Source organism: Pipra filicauda, unplaced genomic scaffold (assembly GCF_003945595.2).
Source record: "Pipra filicauda isolate LSUMZ 115617 unplaced genomic scaffold, ASM394559v2 scaffold147_size4022426_pilon, whole genome shotgun sequence".
Taxonomy (NCBI): domain Eukaryota; kingdom Metazoa; phylum Chordata; class Aves; order Passeriformes; family Pipridae; genus Pipra; species Pipra filicauda.
In genome coordinates this window covers 2,174,426-2,194,806 of record NW_024103962.1, presented here as the reverse complement: position 1 = coordinate 2,194,806, position 20,381 = coordinate 2,174,426, and the positions used below count along the sequence as shown (strand labels likewise).

General features: G+C 37.7%; 1 protein-coding gene across 3 annotated transcripts in view; it reads left to right on the top strand.

Moving 5' to 3' along the window:
* Window positions 1-11,105, top strand: part of SPATA17 (spermatogenesis associated 17) — a 91,525-nt gene extending 80,420 nt beyond the window's left edge. For all 3 annotated transcript variants that reach the window (XM_027739506.2, XM_027739505.2, XM_027739504.2), the window contains one exon: window positions 10,058-11,105. In XM_027739506.2, coding sequence (XP_027595307.1) covers window positions 10,058-10,133 — 76 coding nt within the window. In that variant the 3' untranslated portion in view covers window positions 10,134-11,105. The remainder of the gene's footprint in view (window positions 1-10,057) is intronic.
* The last annotated feature ends 9,276 nt before the right edge of the window (window positions 11,106-20,381 follow it).

Sequence of the window (20,381 nt, the reverse complement as noted above, 5' to 3'; positions counted from 1 at the left end):
TTATACATCTTAAATAAATTAAGATGAACTTCTACCCCCGTCTTCAAAAACATTTTGTTAAAATACACTGCAAGAAGTAGACATTTGCATGACAATAGCAAATAAACACCTCCTGGGATTCTGAATACTTATTGAACTATTTCAACTGCACATTTGTTTTTTAGCCCAGATTCAGTAAAGTTCAAGGGTATCCAAGTATGAAATAGCTTGTGGAGAAATTCACATTGGTTTCTTAATTTAATTTACTTGTAGAAAAAGGCTACATAGTTGAAAAAATAGAATATTATCTTTGGCAATTTTGATTCAAATACAGACCTTCAGAATAGAATTTGGGTGATGTTGTTCCATAACATTGCCTGAAGTATGGTACAGCACACACTGTAACTCTGTCTGGCAAACTATACTTTTAATATTGATACTGGCTCTGAATAGGTCTAAAAGTACCTGAAAAGTGACTTCATCAAGGTGACTTACTCTTCTTCAGTAGATTAGCTTTATACACGTAAATTAATTATATGAACAGTAATTTATAAGGGTGAATGTATTTATAAAGTATTGCAAAGCTAGTCCATGCTTGAGAGGAAGGACCAAACAGTTCCTGACTTGCAGATCATTAATAAATGGAATAAATAAACTTAGAGGGTACAGCTGGGAATTCCAGCCTTCCTCCCCCTTGGACAACAACAATGAATGCAGGGTACTAAGTAAATGTAACAAATGCAAATTTGGGCCACAAATCTTCATTGCTGGTTATATTACACATGACAAAAAGGACAGCCTAGTTCCAGATCCCAGGTTAATTTTACAGAGGCAATACTTACAGGAAAAAGTAATTTACTGGACCAAATCTTTCCCCTTTATTCCTTTGTCCTTCCTTACACAAAACTTCCATCAAAGCCAAGAGATAATTTGCCTTCTCTTGTGAGAAAAGACAGCAAGGGCTGACACATTTGTATTCCTTAATGAACACAGCTATCACAGAATATCTTACTCATTTAGGAATAGTTGTGCTTTCCTTGTACAATGGCTCAAACTATTGCATTCTGAAGAGCATCATTATTTTCTGTCATGTCACAGCTTAATTTGTGCAGCTGTGAAAGGGTATGGTGGGCTTCTTCACACTCAGGAGCTAAGATAGGTTCTTTTCAATATTAGAACACGTCCTCTACTACCTTGAACAGATGAGGACAAGTTTTAGAGCTTGACTTGTGTTAGCCAGTTGTCTCCGGTTATCTCCAAAGCACAAATTAGCACAGTTTAGCTGCTGAGCTAAGAAAGAAAACTGTAGCGAGCTCAGATGAGTAGCAGAACTTCCTTCTCCAAATATTAGAGAAAGGAAGGAATGGAGTTATAATTTCCATGTCAGGCTGCCACAGGGGAGCACATGGGGCTGTTCTGCTTGTACTGGACACATCATGCAGAAAGAATCTAAACCTGCATGATTATCAGGTCAGTGGTTTTTCAAACTCATGAACCATAATTAGAAATATTTTATGATTTCTAGCAAGCACTGTTTGAGTTTGACTTTCTCATTTTTAATTGCAAAAGATGAAATGTGTAAGAGTCAGTGATAGCTATAAATCTCCATAAAAAATTGTGTAAAAAATAATGAAATGTTTGTTACATAAATTAAGTAGCAATTAATGCTTTCTGTTTCTGTTTGGAAGATAGGATATTAAAACAGTGTTGTTAAATTTCCTACTGTGAACATAATTCCCTGATTCTTTTTTACAACACATTATCATAATGTCAATAAAAGACTAAAACTAACAAATAGAAAAAACTTGCCTGATGTAAGCGCAACACAGAAGGTTATAAAGTTGTCTTTCATGATGGCTATACAATATCATTTTATTTTAAGATCTAATAGCAAGTTGATTCAAAGGGTAAGACTTACAAAGTCATTAAAGCAAGTAGAAAATTGCCTTCTACCATAGTCACCCAGTCTTTTTAAATCAAAGAGTTTTATTGTTGTTGGTGATGTTTGCATTTGCAGGAGGTAATTAGGGAATGAGTAGACATCACACTCAGAGCCCTCAAGCTTGTCAATAAGAACCATAAAGTTTTCTTGGGAAATAAAAAAAGTCCGTTTAAAAGGCAAATTGCAGAGAATGGAGGGCAACAGGGTCATAACATTTTGGGTCAGTTTGACGTCTGCTGTGTCTATCCACAATATGGAGAAGCTCATAAAATAACCTGTACTTCCATGAAAACTTTGTTACACTTACCAAATAGAACAAAATTTGGAGGTTTTAGGATTGGTGGTGGTAGTTGACAGTTGAAGAAGGAGAGGTAGATGATGGCTCCTTGTTCTCTTCCTCTGCATCGTGCTGGCAAGCTGAATAGGGAAACGTGTAATTCTACCCCCTTCATCACAGCAGTGGTCACTTGTCCACTGTGGTGCAGGGAGCTCTGATTAGGCACGCTTTTCCCTGGAAGTCAATACCTCTGCTCTGACACAATGAGATCCAGTCCCGAAGGCATGATCCAGTCTTTTGTTATTATCTCTTATTTGAAGGGGCTAGTTGACCCAATTGGTTAACACATTAGTTTTTCAATTTTATAGCCTTAAGTCATGGAAGACCTATTCCTAGGTTTTGGCTATTTCTCCATGGCAGAAAGTAAAATTCGCAGTCTGTGCCCACCAGCCACAAAAACAGAGTTATGCCAAACAACTGTGTCCTGAACTTTATGGCTAATTAGCTGTTGAAGATATGCCCAAGAAATAGATTCTGTTGCCCATGGGAAGAAGTGTGTAGCCATTATTAATGTCCCAACTCATATCTCTCAGTAGGTCTTATGAGCAGTGCTGCTTTAAAGAGACTAAATGTACAACAGGGAATTAAAAATTATAGTACCCCTTTCACTGACTGAAATATTGTAAACTTGTTACACTGAGGCCAGGATTGGTGTCAATGTACTTTGTGTGAAAAGTGCAATAGAAGCATTAGTATTTGACAGCCCTGGTTGAAATAAGTGAAATTAATGGAGCTCTTTTCATATACGACAAGGCCATGGCACCCCTTTCATGCTGCTTACAGACAGAGAAAAGTCAATACTTTTTTATTACTTGATGCTGACCTACATTCTGCACTACAAGTGCCAGGCCCACTAATTGGTTTCAGTTGTGAGAAAAGTTTGCCCCAAAGAAACACTGGAGCAGATAAATCAATCTTTTTTAGGGTAGCTTAGTGGGTTTTGAGCACTTGAAATGACATTTGTGTTGTATTGACAGAATGGGTTGTTACACTCATTTTGTCATGTCAGAAGGCCCTGTACTAGTTGGAAGTATTGTTAACCAGTATTGATAAATTTGCTGAGAATAAAAGTTAGCTGGATCAACATTTTACTTGTCTAACAGCTTGCTACTTCTAGTTTACTTCATTGTTAGAGAACTCCGTGGCTATTTGTAGGTCAGGAAGCTTACTATGACAGCTCAATTTAAAACTCTAATTTTACTACTGCAAGCATTAGGATCATAGGGAACACTTAAATATGACCACTTAGTGTTAAACAGATGGGGTTCTGGACAGTGACACTTGGCAGTACTGCTACGTTTTCAAATGAGTTGTGCACGTGAGGTGTCTCCCTTCTTTGTGGGAAAGCAAGATTGCTCACTGGGCTTACCATTGCACTAAGAACGTAATTACTGCATGGATGTTTATGCAGAATTTTCCACTACTCTAAAGTCTTGATGTTTACCTGTGTATATTGATTTCAAAGTAAAGAAAAGGGACTTGTTTCCTGATTTTACTATTCGGCAGCATGAAGATGGAATTATGATTCCAGCAACTGTGCTCACTTTTCAGTTATTCTTTCTGCCACTGATTCTTAAAAGAAGTTACATAAGGAGTAGGTTTTCTCTGTAGAGAAGAACAGAGGAGACCTTTAGGTCTCTATAGGAGCAACAGATATAATTCCAGCACTACAAAAGAGTTTTTCTGAGATCCAAACCTTTCATGGAATGGTTTACTTTTTACATAGCACATGGTGCCATGGTTGACATAATGCAATTATACGGTGTCTTTAGTATTTTTAGATTGACTCAGAAGAGGACTTGATGCTCTGAATCTCTGGTATAGAGGGAATACTTTACATTACAGAGAATACTTTTCATTATACAATTTATCTTTGAAACCTCTGAACATGTTACTTCTCCTAACCTATGAAGGAAATCTACATTTTTACAACCTAATACAACTTTAATCTCCATTTACGCAACCAAATCGCTATTTATGCAGCCAAATCAAATTTTGTCATTACAGAGAAAGACTGTGCTGTGCTGTAAATCAGGTATCATGAGTTTATTGTATGCTTATTGTTCCAAGTTTATCACATGCTTAACAGCTTCATAATTATTATGGACTTGAGAGATTTGCTATACAAAATTACCTGAAGTGTGTACGCAGGAATCTGTGAGTAGATATGCTACTGCTGTTTGTCTATTCTTGCTTTGGTCTGAAGCAGCTGACTTTCTACTTCATTAAATTTCCAAGAAGATATTCAATTGTAATTCCTATCTCATTCCAAACTGCATTTCTATATTACAGGATTTTACACAGTACTCTCAAAGTTGTTCTGAAAGAAACAATGTTAGTGCAAATATATCTCTAGAATATCATGGAAGGCATTTTCAAAGGCTTTCAAGCTGATATGTAGGTCTACAAGGTCTTGTTCATTTGCCAGTGTTTGTATGTGGTCTGTATTTATGTATGTCTGCATAGTCAGATGAAAAATGTCTTTAGAATTTCCTTTAATAACATTCCAAAGATAAACTATGTGACCATTTGACAAGTCTAATCTATGACATCACTGTGTGCTGATTGAGACAAATCTTTGAAGGCTTTATGCCACCTTTTCTGCCTGCGTTGTTTTGAACTGATCAGCACACGACGGTCAAGTAGTCAAATGTATTAAAAGGGTCCATAGGCCTTGTTAAGCTCTGTCAGTTGAACTTGAGTCACTTACAATTTACTAGAGTGAAAGGAGTCAAAGCTTGAGAAGTTTAAAAAGGAAGTGTTATAATAAATTAATTTGGGAATTTAAGAATAGGTCTCGGTCCTGAGAACTACGGGTCTCTGATGCTGAGAATGATCACAGAATACGCCGAATTGGAAGGGACCCACAAGGATCATTGAGTACAACTCCTGGCCCTGCACAGGACCATCCCCAAGAATCACACTAAGTGCATGAGAATATTGTCCAAATGCTTCTTGAACTCTCTCAGGCTTTGTGCTGGGACCACCTCCCTGGGGACCCTGTTCCAGCTCCCAGTCACCCTCTGGGGGAACAATCATTTTCTAATATCCACCCTAAACCTCCCCTGACACAACTTCAGGCCATTTCCTCAGGTCCTGTCACTGGTCACCACAGAGAAGAGATCGGTGTCTACCCCTCCTCTTCCCCTCATCAGGAAGTTGTAACTGCAATAAGGTCTGCCCTCAGTCTCTTCTTCTCCAGGCGGAACAGATCAAGTGACCTCAGCCACCCCCTATATGGCTTTCCCTCAAGGCCCTTCACCATCTTCATTGCCCTCCTTTGGACACTCTCTAATAGCTTAATACCTTTCTTACATTGTGGTGCTCAATATTGCACACAGTATTCAAGGTGAGGCTGCCCCAGTGCAGAGCAGAGCAGGACAATCCTCTCTCTCAACCGCCGGGCAATGTTTTGCATGATGTCCCCCCGGACAGAGTTGGCCCTCCTGGCTGTCAGGGCACTGCTGACTCAGATTCAACTTGCTGGCAACCAGGACCCCCAGGTCCCTTTCCATGGCACTGCCTTCCAGCACCTCATTCCCCAGTCTGTCCGTACATCTGGGGTTGCCCCACCCCAGGTGCAGAATCCAGCACTTTCCCGTGTTGAACCTCATATGGTTGGTGATTGCCCAGTCCTCTAACTTGCCAAGGTCTCTCTTCAGAGCCTCCCTGCCTTCAAGGGAGTCAAGAGCTCCTCTGAGTCTTGTGCCATCTGCAAACTTTTTTATTATCCCTTCCAGACCTGCATCCAAGTCATTTATGAAGATGTTGGAGAACACAGGGCCTAAGATGGAGCACCACAGAACCCCACTAGTGACAGGTTGCATGGTTTAAGAATGCATTGTGGAAAAATTCCATAAAGCTCAGGTCTATGTTTCTGTGATCCTGAGACTGCAAAACCAATGGGGTCAGTCTCATCAATATGTGTGAATTTATATTTGTAAGCTTATTAGTTTCAACTACCAACAATGAGGGACTGATGGTGAAAATAATTTTGAAGAAGCCTGTTTTTCTCCACTCACAACCTTTGTTCTTCAAAAGGATTATCTACATAACTTCGTACCTTCTGTGCTATGTAGCAACCAGATTAAATTCAAGATGATCCTGGCAGCCTGCCAGAATCAATGAGCAGTGCGTCGTGGTGCTTCACTGTACATTTTGAACTGTCATTTCACCATCAAAATAGGTAGACATGAGAACCTGGCTTCCAATTCCTTTGCCTTTATGGAACAGTGTCATAGACTCTCTTCAATGCTGTGAGGCAGATCTTGCAAGGCCAGGTGGTATTTTCAGGCCTTACTTTATCTCATTGTTGAAACCTGATTAAAATCTGTGTCTACAAATACAGAAACATCAGGTTATTTTCCTAAAAAGATATTTATTTTTTATATACATACTGTGCAGCACTTATCTAGTTTATATTCTAAACTTCTTTAATTAATCTAAAGCCAGCAATGCTTTTATTTATCCATCAGATTCTGTAATATTTTCTAAATGTGGTCAAACATAACTGCTGTCGTCATAATAGGAGCCAGTTGTTTAAATGCTCAGTTGTGAGTATCTAGTGAAATAGTTTTAAATAACAAGATAAACAGTACAGCTGCCAAACCAAAGTAATCTTACACTGAGGGGGCGTGTGGCACAGAAAATTTCCTCTTTGTCATTTTGATTTGAGTTTGAAGCTCGACCTGGGCTTAGTTCCAGCTCAAAAACACTATTCACTTCAAAGGCTTCTAAATCGTCCCAAGGAGCTAATTTTGGCAGCCAATTGTTTTTGTTTGGCCAGGCATCCTAATAGCAAAAGCCGTCTGCTCCAGCAAATGAAGATTTCTTCAATGCTCAGGTTTACTATTCCTGATTTTATCCTGATATGGGGGGGTGCACACTTTTTACTGGTTTCCCTGTCTCACCCCAAGTTCACCACTTGTTAAACTGTTCACTATTTTTTAAACTGTACCTAACTGTCTGGCATGTAAATTCAAAATATACTTGCTATTTTAAAAATAGAGGATAATGTATTCTGCTCTGAATTACTGCTTAATTCTAAATTATTGCTGGATTATCTGCTTGCTTTCTCAGCAACTAGTAAATAGTTTGTTGTTTTTCCATTCTCATGAACAGTATTAATCTGGTTAATTTACTGAATTAAGTATAACTAGCTTCACTTTAGAAGAAAACCATTTGCAGCCGTGTTGGAGATACTATCATATTTTTATAATAATTATGTGAACAGCTTTTCCTTCAGTAAGAAGGTGCTTGTGATGCCAAAAAGACAGTGACAAATAAAATACTGTGCCATTCTTAAAGCTTAATATGAAAATGTGCAAATAAACTGTTTCTGTTGAGGAAGAAATTGGTCAGTACAAGACATAGAGAAACATTGAAAAGTAAATCTTGTGAATCATTTAAGAATGGGACAGTACTCACTTTCACCCCACACAGGGAGTATTTAATTTTGAATGTATATCTCTACTTTGCTATTTTTAGATTTCTGCACCAGAATTTTGGGAGAATCATACCAAACAAATTTAAGTATGAGATATAAGAAATTATATGGTCACAGTTTGGCAACATGCAATGCAGATGAAACTCAAGTGGGCCCTGTCAGTGTTTACATGAAGCTTACCAGAAGTCAGAATTGCTCTGTTTATGGAGGTGGAGCTGAACAGTGATCTGTGAAGTAGCTAAATCCAGATTATCCAGAGAATAATAATTTGGCTTCATGTAATTAAAAAAAAAAAAAAAAGAGTTTTCATTCTCTTTTTAAGAAAAAATTAAACCTTTCAAATTGGGAAATGCATTGAAAAGGTAAAAATTTTGGCTTTCATTCACACATGGCCTCAGACACATTATCAAGATGGTGCAGTTCCATGCACTTTTGCAGAGCGCTATGCTGACAATAGAAAACAGTAGGATGTGCTCAGACCAACTTCTTAAAAATGTATCATCAGATCTTGGAAAGCTGAGAGTTCATCTGTGGCAGGTTACTTTCTGAAAGGAAAAACAATTTTAATACAAACCAAGTATTTTCTATTGTTATATTATTCTCATTATTTCACAGTCCAAGAAAATAATTTTATTAAAAATACTTTAAAACCTTGATCTTAAATAGGCATGGACTTGCTAATAATTTACCATGGGCATTTATTAGTAAGTAGCAAAATCAAAATCAGTTAGAATACTTAGTTTATTTTACTTTCTTGTTTGTTTTCTGAATTGACATTGTACTCTTAAGGCACAGGGTCTCTTGCATTTCTCTTATTCAATTTAGATTTGTAAGCATTTGCATTTTAAAAAATTGAATGTAATAGCCATGAACTTTGCCTAGAAAAAAAGGTGTTCAGGAGTCACCCTGCTTGTATTTTTTTCTACCAGGACTCCTAATCAATTTGTTTCACTAATACATATTTTATATATATTTATTTTTTACCATTTCATATGGAGCTGCTTTAATATCCATATTTTAATGTTAACCAAGGTAGAAAAGTTAAAATATAGCATGATTTTCTTGCTGTCTTTAACCTGCCTGGTTGCCAAGGAGGATAATACACTTTTGAATACCATAATTTGCAAAAGACTATAAAATCTAATTTCTAGAGAAGGAAATTTTTGCAGTACTTACAGTTGCTGAGAGTTTGAAATACATATTTGCTTTCAATTAAATAAATTCTTGTGCTCTTCTTCAAAGCAAAATTCATACAACATCTTCATAAATGCCTTGGATGCAGGTCTGGAAGGGATAATAAGAAAGTTTGCAGATGACACAAGACTCAGAGGAGCTCTTGACTCCCTTGAAGGCAGGGAGGCCCTGCAGAGAGACCTTGGCAAATGAGAGGACTGGGCAATCACCAACCATGAGGTTCAACACGGGAAAGTGCTGGATTCTGCACCTGGGGTGGGGCAACCCCAGATGTACGGACAAACTGGGGAATGAGGTGCTGGAAGGCAGTGCCATGGAAAGGGACCTGGGGGTCCTGGTTGCCAGCAAGTTGAATCTGAGTCAGCAGTGCCCTGACAGCCAGGAGGGCCAACTCTGTCCGGGGGGACATCATGCAAAACATCTCCAACCGGTTGAGAGAGGGGATTGTCCTGCTCTGCTCTGCACTGGGGCAGCCTCACCTTGAATACTGTGTGCAATATTGGGCACCACAATGTAAGAAAGGTATTAAGCTATTAGAGAGTGTCCAAAGGAGGGCAATGAAGATGGTGAAGGGCCTTGAGGGAAAGATGTATGAGGAGCATCTGAGGTCACTTGATCTGTTCTGCCTGGAGGAGACTGAGGGGAGACCTCACTGCAATCTACAACTTCCTGATGAGGGGAAGAGGAGGGGCAGACACCGATCTCTTCTCTGTGGTGATCAGTGACAGGACCTGAGGAAATGGCCTGAAGTTGTGTCAGGGGAGGTTTAGGGTGGATATTAGAAAATGATTGTTCCCCCAGAGGGTGGCTGGGAGCTGGAACAGGGTCCCCAGGGAGGTGGTCCCAGCACAAAGCCTGAGAGAGTTCAAGAAGCGTTTGGACAATATTCTCATGCACTTAGTGTGATTCTTGGGGATGGTCCTGTGCAGGGCCAGGAATTGTACTCAATGATCCTTGTGGGTCCCTTCCAACTCGGCATATTCTCTGATTCTGTGATAATGTAAAAAATATCTGTTTCATATTTGTTATTTTGCATAATTTGAATTCCAACTGATATAATGAAATGTATCTAGAAGACAATATACTCTAAAATACCTTAAAAAATGTTAAATCCATTTAAGCCAAACTTAACATTTTTTTGTCTCTCTTATTTCTTTAGGACTTTCGAACAGTGGTGCCATCTATTTTTCTCTTCGAAAAGTTTGGAAAAACTTACTCCCGCGCTGGGCAAATAGCGTAGTTGTCCGTCCTCGAAACTACACAAGGCACCTGAAAAGTAATCAATAAATGTATTTCAGCAAATGCACAGAAGCATGTTGACTGAATGTCCCATAAAGTAGTCTTCCTATGTAACGTTAATTGATTTTGCTTGATCTTTAAGCGATATGGCTTCCAGGATTTATAAAAAAATTTTTTGTGTGTTTTTTTTTAAAAAAATTAGCTTAAGAAAATGATTTCTGAAAATGCTATATTTTATTTAACATAAATAATTTAGGATAGAAAACCAGAGTCATCAAGTGAAATACTTGGAATCACATTTATTTGTTACAGATTTGTAAATGAGTTTAAAAAAAGAAGAAAGTTTAAAATTTACATCTGGTTTTTTCCTCCCACCTATAAATGTATCTGCTTCATCGCTGCTGTTCATCATTTTCAGTGTTATTAGGCATCCTTTTTAGCTACGGATTCGTGTCTTCAGAAGTGCAGGATAGGCATTTACATGGAAGATACTATTTTAAATCCTTTTAGCACTTCTGTGGGTGGTAGAACTTTAGTGTTGAAAAAACAAAGTTCTGACAACATCTATGCCTTATTATTAGATCAGTTTTTCTATATCCACTTAATTTTCTTTATCACTACCTGTGTATTTACTCCTAGTCCTGTGTTAAGTGAGGCCATAATCATGTGATGCTTGGCAAGAAGAACACATTTGATGACACAAAACTGATACTAGTTTGCTCTGTTCACTAGCAAGCAATCCTGCAAAATAGTGAGTATCCTCAGAGCCCATCCACTTCAAAAGACTCAAGGAATTCAACATCATGAGAAGACCTCAGCATATCTAAAGAGCAAATCATAAGCTAATTCTTAAAATTATGTGAGTGAATTTTACAGGAGTTTTATGCTGAATTCTCTATGATAACTTATTTGCTTTTCATATCATTTGACTGTATTTGAATCAAATATATCTGTTTATCTGTGGTTCATGGTAGGCTTTTTATTACTGAATTTTGTTATGTGATTCTTCTGTGCACTACAGCTGTGCAGAAAACCTTGAAGAGATGTCTGTTTTTGTGAATACTTTCTGAATTGGGTCTAGTGAAAGGTGCTCCTGCTCATGGCCGGGGGCTTGGAAACAGACAAACTTAGGCTCCCTTCCAACCCAAACCATTCTATGATTCCATGAAGTAGGAGTTACAAATTTCCCTTCCATAGATTTTCAGCTATCAGGCTGTGAAAAAGTTTTCCTGCTATCACACACCACAGTAAAAGCCCTTTCAATTCCGTTCCAGCAGGTTGTGAGTGCAGGCACTGGACTGTACTGGTACTACTTTTTGAAGTTTGTTATTTTCAAGCTTTAAAAAGTTTATTCTGCATGGCAATGAGAATTAACTCTGGGAAGCAGAAAGCAGCCACCTCAGTGGCTGATAAGATTTAATCTGATCCAATGTATCAGAGTGCTTTAGTTGTTCCTGAAAGGGATTGAACATGAGACACTTGTGCAAAACTGTTGATGAATAAAGATGGCACAGTAATTTTTATATGTGAGAGCTATCTATTTGATTGCTTCAGCTTTAAGGCAGTTCATCACAGTAATTCACCCTGTGTTGCCTCTTTAACTTCATACCACAGTTTCCCATCAGTCCGATTAGAAATGGCAATGCCTTTATCAGATTAATCTTTCTTTCTCTTTCTTCCTTTCAGTATCTCTGACCCCAGAACAAAACAAAACCTACCTTGCAGCCTGTACTGCACTGGCAGAAGTGCTCATAGCTGAGGGTCCAGTGCACAGATGGAGGTTAAAACCAACACTTCTAATTGTAATTGTTTGATACATACACACCTTTCCTCCTCTTATGAAAAAAACCCAGACTTTTCTGTTTCTAAGCAGATAGCTGCTTGCCAGAAACTTTCTCACACAAAACCAGGTCTGATTATTTTATTGGATGAATAAACATCCACAAAATTAATAAAGTAACAAATATATTACCTATGAGGTTTGGGGTTTGGGCTTCTTTTGCCAATTGTATGTCATAGGGAATCCAATTCTTACCTTTATCTGGAGTTCAAACAGAATTTATGTCGTTCATGAGCATGTAGCATCCAAACTATTTTGTGTGGCCACACTAAAATCCAAGAATTCTTTTATTTCTCATTAAGTGCATGAAGCACTTATTCACTACATTTACACTAACCATTTAATAATTATTCTAGAGGGACCTTTACCAACTCTTTCATTATGTAGAGACTTTTTATTATTTTTATTGCTCTCATAAATAGCATATAAACGTATGAAAAGGGCTGACAGAGAAGTAGCTTGAATATGTTTTTAAATATAAAAGCATATTCATCTCAGAAACTTTAGCTGGATTTTAGTTTAGACTTCTTTAGTTTTAACTCCCAAGCAAATGCTGCTAAATCCAGGAGCCTTTGTGAGCTTGGACTGGAGAACCTGCCTCTACATTTTTTGTGTATACGGTGAGGCTAATGGAGAAAACTCCCAACATTAAAAGGAACAGCTAGGAATAATTTAAGAACCTAGTCCTGGGAAACCTACAGTATGTTGGACTATTTTGATCACAAAGGCAGCTCAGAATTAATTATATTATAGCACGGAACACACCAGTAGTTTTTTGTTAAGCAGAGGAATTGAGCATCATGGACAATTAAAAAAGTAGTTTGAAAGTGAATGTTAGCAACTCTGCAGTGTATAGGAAAGGAAATAAAAGATACATTTTAGTACTGGGGTAGACCTAATTTCTGTGACCCGGGAATAGACTACCACTTCCATTTGGTAACTTCCTGTGGCAAGCAAGTGAATGTGTCTGTCTGGCAAAGAACATTTTGTTTTGCTGCTTTGCTTAAATCAAAATGTTTGCATGTAGCAAACTTACAGTTTTTATCTAAAGCCAGTTAAAGCTAAAATTTTGATATTTTAATTAACTACAATAATACAGTGAACAAGACAGTAAAAATTTTGATGATGTCATTACATAACCAGCTGTCTATCAGTATAAACACTGATTGTGTTCAACTTTCTTATTGATATAGTTTACCATATCAGTTTTAATTATCAAATTGCTTTTTCTAATATTTGACTAATGCGTTTTAATATTTTACTTACTCTAGGTTTTCCTCATCAACAAAATTGTTGGGTTTATGGCATTGTAATACCAAATTGTGTGTACTTCAGAAAAGATTTTTCTGTTTTATAGGAGATGTTAAAATCCATTTGCACACTACAAAATCTTAACATGCAGAATGGGTATAGATAGAGGCACCAGGAAATGAGTACTCTGAAAATTTGTGGGGGATTCCTGGATCTTTGTGAGTCTACAAGATATGTAGCCTCTTGGACATTTAGGAAAATTGTCACAGCAGTATCTGAAAATCAAAAAGAATCACTGTGATGGTAGGAAAATAGACAAATGTAAGAAACTCCATATTAGTCTTCAGAAAAAGAAGCATAATTACTCTAATTGTCCCTCTGAATGTATTTCAGTCCTGGTTGCTGTTTTCTGGAATAACAAAATATGGCCTTCAGCATGCAGCAATACAAAGACAAGTGTGTTCCTTGCTTTTCAGCAGCAGAAACAGGAGTAGTTTTTGTAATTTGAACTGATTTAGTACCCGTGTACAGAGGGGAAAAAAATAACGTTGGACTTTTTCATACTGCATGGCTGAAGAGGCTTAACAATACCTTTAGGAAGCAGCACATACTGGGAAGAACTCATCATACTCACTAACAAAGTATCTCTAATATGTCACTTAGATATTTTTGTCTAACATACAAAAAGCCTGGAACATAATACTTTGATGTCCACTTATGTCTGAGCAATTTGTGTAGATTATGGATCTTGAGAGAGTCAAATATTAATGTTATCTTTTTCTGTATCAGGTGCTCTGGCCTACATGCCAGGTGCTAAGGGTTCAAAGCCTCTTTGCACCTCTTTGCTGATGACCAATGAGTTTTGGATTTAACCACCAGTGGGGATGGCAGCGCTCATAGAAAGATACAGGCAGAGCCATTAAAAGGGAACAGCTATGTGCTAAAAGTTCTTCAAAACTCACATCATAAGATGTTTCAGGGATATCAGGAAATGTCTGGTAACATCTTTTCTTGCCAAACCTACGTGCTGTTACTCAATGGATTAAGGGTCTTTCACTGTTGCTGCCCAATAGCTTTGTTTGACTGCTACATAGCTGATGATGTAAACACAGAAAAATCTCTTAATTTAAGTAATTTAAGAACTGCCTTCTGGGTTGATCCAAGATGTTCTCAACACTTGTCAGAGAAAACATTTAGCTTGCAATGCCCTCTAGAGGCAGATTTGCCTTAGTAGTGGTGACCGCAGATATGCCCTTTACTTTTCTGGTCCAGTACTGGAGCTTTCAAGAAACAGAGGTTTTTTTAATTATTTTTTTTTAATTTTATTTTTTTGTTTGTTTGTTTTACTTTTTTTTTTCCAAATAAGCCACACTTCACATTTGTGTAGGAGCAGAGATCTGGAATTATTAGGGGCTCTGCAACTGACCCAGATGCCTCATTCTGGACTTGCACAGAACGTGCTTCCAGGTGAGATGGGGCCATATTTAAACTGCAAAGCAAGATGTCGATGCTTGCAAACAATAATGGATTTTTATTTACAAATACTTTACGTTGAATAAGACTCTGAAAACATAAAAAATATTTCTAGCAGCTTACTGTTATTCCAAAGGATGTGTTTGCAATGTGCCTTCTATAAATCTGTAGTCCTCAGTTTAATAAATTCAAAAGTTCTGCACAGTCGAGTTTGTTAGAAAGATGAGGATCTCTGTCTTTTACTGGCAACCATGGGCTGCTATGCTCGGAACAGCAGGGACTGAAAAAGAGAGGATGAGCATAATTTCTTACTATCAAAATCTTTGTTATCCCATATTAAAATAGAAACTCTACAACCACAAAGGAGTCACCTCCATGTAAGCAGAAACAGAATTTGAACCTTGAAGCTTTTATTTGTCTTAACTTCATTCATAAAAGATTTTGGGGGGTGAATTTAGTTTCACTGGTTGACAAAGGTTTATGGTAGGCCTAGAAAAATGTCAGCAAAGAAGCTCGGGCAATGCTGGATTGGCTTCATATTCTTCCATCTTTTAATAGTTCAGCTCATTAATGAGGAAATCATCTGGCTGCTGGCACAATCAGATGTAGTCACTTATCAGTACATTGAGTTCAGTTTATAGTACTCCGATTCATATTCATGATCAGAGGATGCAGTGGAGCAATTCATTAGTGCACTGCTGCATTAAGCAATCACTGCCAAAATGTGACATATTGAGAGTTTGCATTAAACTGCTTCCTTTGAGAACCTTTGAGAACCTCTGAATAAAGAAATTCCTAGGTGCAGAAGTCTGTTGAGATAAATCACTCAACCACTTCAAGGAAAACATTGAGATTCCATGTATATGACATTTAGTTAAAAAAAAATCCATTCACTGGTGCTGTTGTATGTGTGACATGATCACATCCTCAGAAGCAAATTTAGATTATTGTAACAGCTATAACATGTATAAACTAGATTGGAATTATGCCAAACTGAACCCTCTTTCTTACTCTTAATTTTTTTATGCCGTCTATGAAAATTAACGTTGTTTTTGTTTTGTGTCAAGATATTCAACAATGTCAAAAACCCAACCTTCTACATTCTGTATGCCTCCTCATGGTACAAATAAGGGGCCCTTGCAATTGCAGTCTGGACATGCTCATCTCACAATGACTCTGTTTTTAGGAAGGGACAGCGCTTATAAATTTGAGAAAGATGAATCTTGTGAGCTGTTGTGAGAAGAAGGTGAGGCCAGGGTTAGTTACCTTCTCACTTTTTCTCTTTAAAACATGGTACAGTGGTGATTCCTTGTCCATATGTTTGTTTGATTATACCAGATCATTTTCTGCTGTCAACCATTCTTCAACTTTATCATCTCTTCTTGAGATTTATAAAAGTCCGAGCTACTCAGTGGTAAGTCTTGTAGAAAGAAAGGAGTAGAACTGTAAATCTGTGATCACTCATACATAGGCAAAATAGGTGCATTGTCCCCTAATGTAGCTTCTCTCCCTTGAGTAGGATTATTCTTGGTTTTTCTCATTGGTATTTTGACCAAAATCTGGGCCAATGAATCACGGCTAAGAGGAGAAAATATGCATAGTATGTAGAAAAACATGAAACAGGCTGCCTATACTTTATGATTTTGCAGCAATACTGATCTCACTCATTCCTAGTAGTTTTGAATAAACCTGCTTAGTCAGACCCCGACCAAAGAGCTGCCAACATGAGTCTCTCATTACTTCCGAAGACATTTGCTGGTTTTGTTTTTCCTATTTTCCAAAGCTGCGTGTCAGATAGGTGAGATTCCTGTGTACCTGTTAGGAATCATCCACCCTCTTGGCTTTGTTTCTGTGCTTGATCTTTGCTCTTATCTTCCCACTGGAACCATTTCACCTGCATCATAGGATACCTCTACTTTATGCTAATAATGGCATAAAAAACCCATGATGGAAATTAGTTAAAGATCAGTTGGGAATAAAAAGCTCAAATCTTTAAGATATTTGTGTCCATACAATTTCCTTCCCTCTTAAGCTCCTATATCTCCTCTTCCACAAAGTGTTGGCATCTGCAGATGAGGCAAGAATTGGTTTGCTTTTTTGCTCTAGACAACGGAGCAAATGCAGTATTCTAAGGCAGTCCAGGTGGCTCTTAAACAACACCTAAAGGTTTATTTGAAACAGAAAGGTCTTTCTGACTTCTTCACAGTCCCATGAACACACCTTTGACAGTGCCATAAACATGAACATATTGTAGCTGTTGGTCTGACTGAACAGCTTATATCTTAATCCCATTCAGAATATATCAACATATCTAATAATGGTTCTATTTTCTAAAATTTAAATTAATCCCAAATCCTCCATAGTCCAGATGATTACTTGAATTATCCATATTGCTAGGCTCTGTTTCCAAAGTATTTTACAATCAGTATGATCAGCTACAACTCCCATGAAGTACATAATTGTTCCAGTGTTAAAGTAGATACAGAAGAGCAGTGAAATATATGAAATATATCAAATATATGAAAACTTGTTGAGCTCTCTACCCATCACATTTTTGGGGGGGCTCTGTTGTGGGAATAGACTTTGTTATGGTTTCACAAGATGGTTCATGTGCCCTATTCAGAACAGAGCCCCTTCTGTGCTGCTAATGTTGCAAAAATTCAAAGGAAAAAGAAATTAATTAATTAAAAAGGGAAAAGACAGTACAAGTTTGAGAACCCCGGCAAACAAGCAAAGAAATTAGTGACTGGAAGAACCATAGAAACAATCTTCCTCGTGGAATCAGTCAGTGATGTATATTGCAAATTGTGGGTACAATTTATCCAGGCTTTAAGCAGGAAAAAGGAAGAAAAAGAACTATTCTGAGCAAGCGTGTGAGTCACGGCATGCCTTATGCAAGCCAGTAATGGCAATCGCTCTTAATCTACAGTGTAGTGACTCAAAGCCAGATTTCTGTGGTAAGGAATGAACTGGAAACACTGCTGCCCCTGAAAGGGTAGGAATTCTGACTGAGACCACTCCTCATGCAGATGCCTGGTACCACAGCTCCTGCAACTTGTTAGTTTGTCACTTGTAGTCTGATGACAGTTGAAGAGGATGACCATGACAGACAGCTGTGTCTGTAAGCATCGAGAGAGAGCTTATGTCTGACCTAGTTCTGGAAATGATTAACACATGATTTAGCTCTCATTCATTTCTATTCATGGTCATATATCTCACAGCTGTTGCTGAACACCAAGAATCGAGAAAGGTTTTTGATGACTCTGTACTTTGCAAATGCATAATCAAACAGTGAGATATGACCATTTACAATGACAAGATATGTTTCTTGTTAAAAAATAAGAATACTTGGTCCTGTTACTCTGAAGTTTTTATTTCAGTTTAAGCACGAGCACATTCTAGAAACATGAAAACAGTGATGGTGTATTTAATTTCTCATAAAATCTATCAATCTGCTTATTTAATTTCTCACAGCTACTGTGTGTTGAGATGAAATCACCCATGTTTTAACAATAATATGTAATAATCATCTTTCAGATGCTTGAAAGATTTCTGAGTGTACATATCCCTTTTTAACATTACAATTTTGCAGTGAAGACTGCATGATTGCTCCTCCAGTATAATCATACCTAGAAGGACAAGGTACTTTTGCTGCATCGATATTTAGACCACTTACATCTCTCTCACGATAACAAAGAAAAAAATTATAGATCTATGGCCGACTGGGCCATAGTGCTGCAATAGTTCCACACACATGCACTCAGAGATTTGTAGCTTTGTTGGGGGTGGCCTGTGGTAGGTGATTTGATGCTAAGTAGCAACCTGGTAGATGACCACATCTGGACTGGGAGAGTATCTTCACTGGCTGAAAATGTTTCTGGCAGGTTTGCTTTTCTACCCAAAAGAAGGCAAAGAGGCACATTGTGCAAACATAGCCCTTTTTGTGGGTGGTTTTTTGAAGCTCTGAATAAGGGCAGGTACGTGTGAGAGTTTGTAGACTAACAATTTGCCTGAGTTCACAGAGTATTACAATGTTTGCAACTCTCTCGCACAATATTATCTTCTGGGATCCTCAGCAGTGATGTGTGTAAAATCTGGCTCTTTTGAGTATCTTTATTTCTGTCTCCTATAATTTTCTTCCAGTTGTTTGGCTCTTCTTTGATAATAATTGCTCCAAATATCAGCAGATTTTGACAGTACGTGCTCATCTCTCACTGGTCTTTGCTTCCACTCTGCACGTATCTGACTGATATAAACAAACTTGTACAGGTGGTCAGATGCAAAAGATTTTCATAGCTGTTCTAGTTGAAGGTGTTTGGGCTGGAAAAATGTGTTCTTACATCAGAACTTTTTTTTTTTTTTAAGAGCAGATAAAAAATTGGCAAAGAAAGTACAGGTATTTTTTTACAAAGCTGATTGTCTTAACAGGGATGAAAAAAATAGTTCTGATAATTTAAGAATTTAGAAAAAATTGGAACTCATATATCAGCCTTGTAAATGTTTACTAAGTGTTATAAATTTGTTATCCATAGATTTTTCTCAAAGTCTAGCAGCTAACCAGAACTAAAAATTGTTTTAAAAGCTGGATTTGTGTTCATTTGGGAAGAAAACAGCAATGTCTGTGCTAATGATTCTCGAGAATTCTTCTTTCTGGGGAATCTCAGATTCTATTATAAATATGAAGAGCTCATATAAACAGCTGAAGTTTGAAAGTCTTGGATTTTCTCCTCATTATGTGTACATAAAGATATATTGAGAGAAGATTCACCTTGAAAAAGTCACTACTAACCTTCTGCTGAGCTTGAGAACTAGTAGGCTGCCCCAGTTTTTACACTGATAAAAGGAGTCTGGCCATGCTGTTTTCTCAAAATATGTTGGTAAACTGGCTCTTCACAGCAAGAACACATTTAGCTGATACATCTGTTACTCAGATTGTCACAAAGAATTAGCAAATCAATTCAAATATTAAGTATTTTATTGCTATCTAGAAGTAAGAAGTAAGGACTAGGGGGATTGGTCTTGGCACTTTCTATGCAGAAATTTTAAGTTAATAATCTTAGAAACAACTGAGTCTTATTCTCTGACAAGAGAAAACTAATTAAAGAGGACAAAAGGACTTTAGAAGTACTCAAAATTTTATAAATAGAAAAGATGACTTTACAAGAGAAATTTATGATTCCCAGAAATGCTCTCCAGATCATGTCCAACAGGTTCCTGAGAAGTCGATGACAGTGGTTTAAGAATATTTGTCCTAATCCAAATCCAAACATGACTGGGGTGTAAGAGCATTCTACAAGCAACTGAAAAGCAAAATGAGAAGGAGCAGTTTGAAATAGCATTCAAAGGACACCAGTGCACTGATTATGGTGGCCTGTCATGGTTTAACCCCAACCAGCTGCTCACTCGCTCCCTCACCAGCAGGATCAGGGAGAGAATCGGAAGGGTAAAAGCTGGAAAACTCATTGGGAGTGAGACTGTGATGGAGCACCAAGCTGAAGGAGAAAATAAAATGCCAGCTGAGAAGGGAAGTGAGTCAGAAGAGTGATGGGGCTAACCCTGGTCAGGGTCCTGGCTATGGGCCTAACCCTGGGCTGCCTTGGTTTACTAAGGCTGTTCAGGAACTGTTTGCTACCACTTGCTATGAACCACTCCTGGGACCTCAGAGATCAGAGATGTGTGT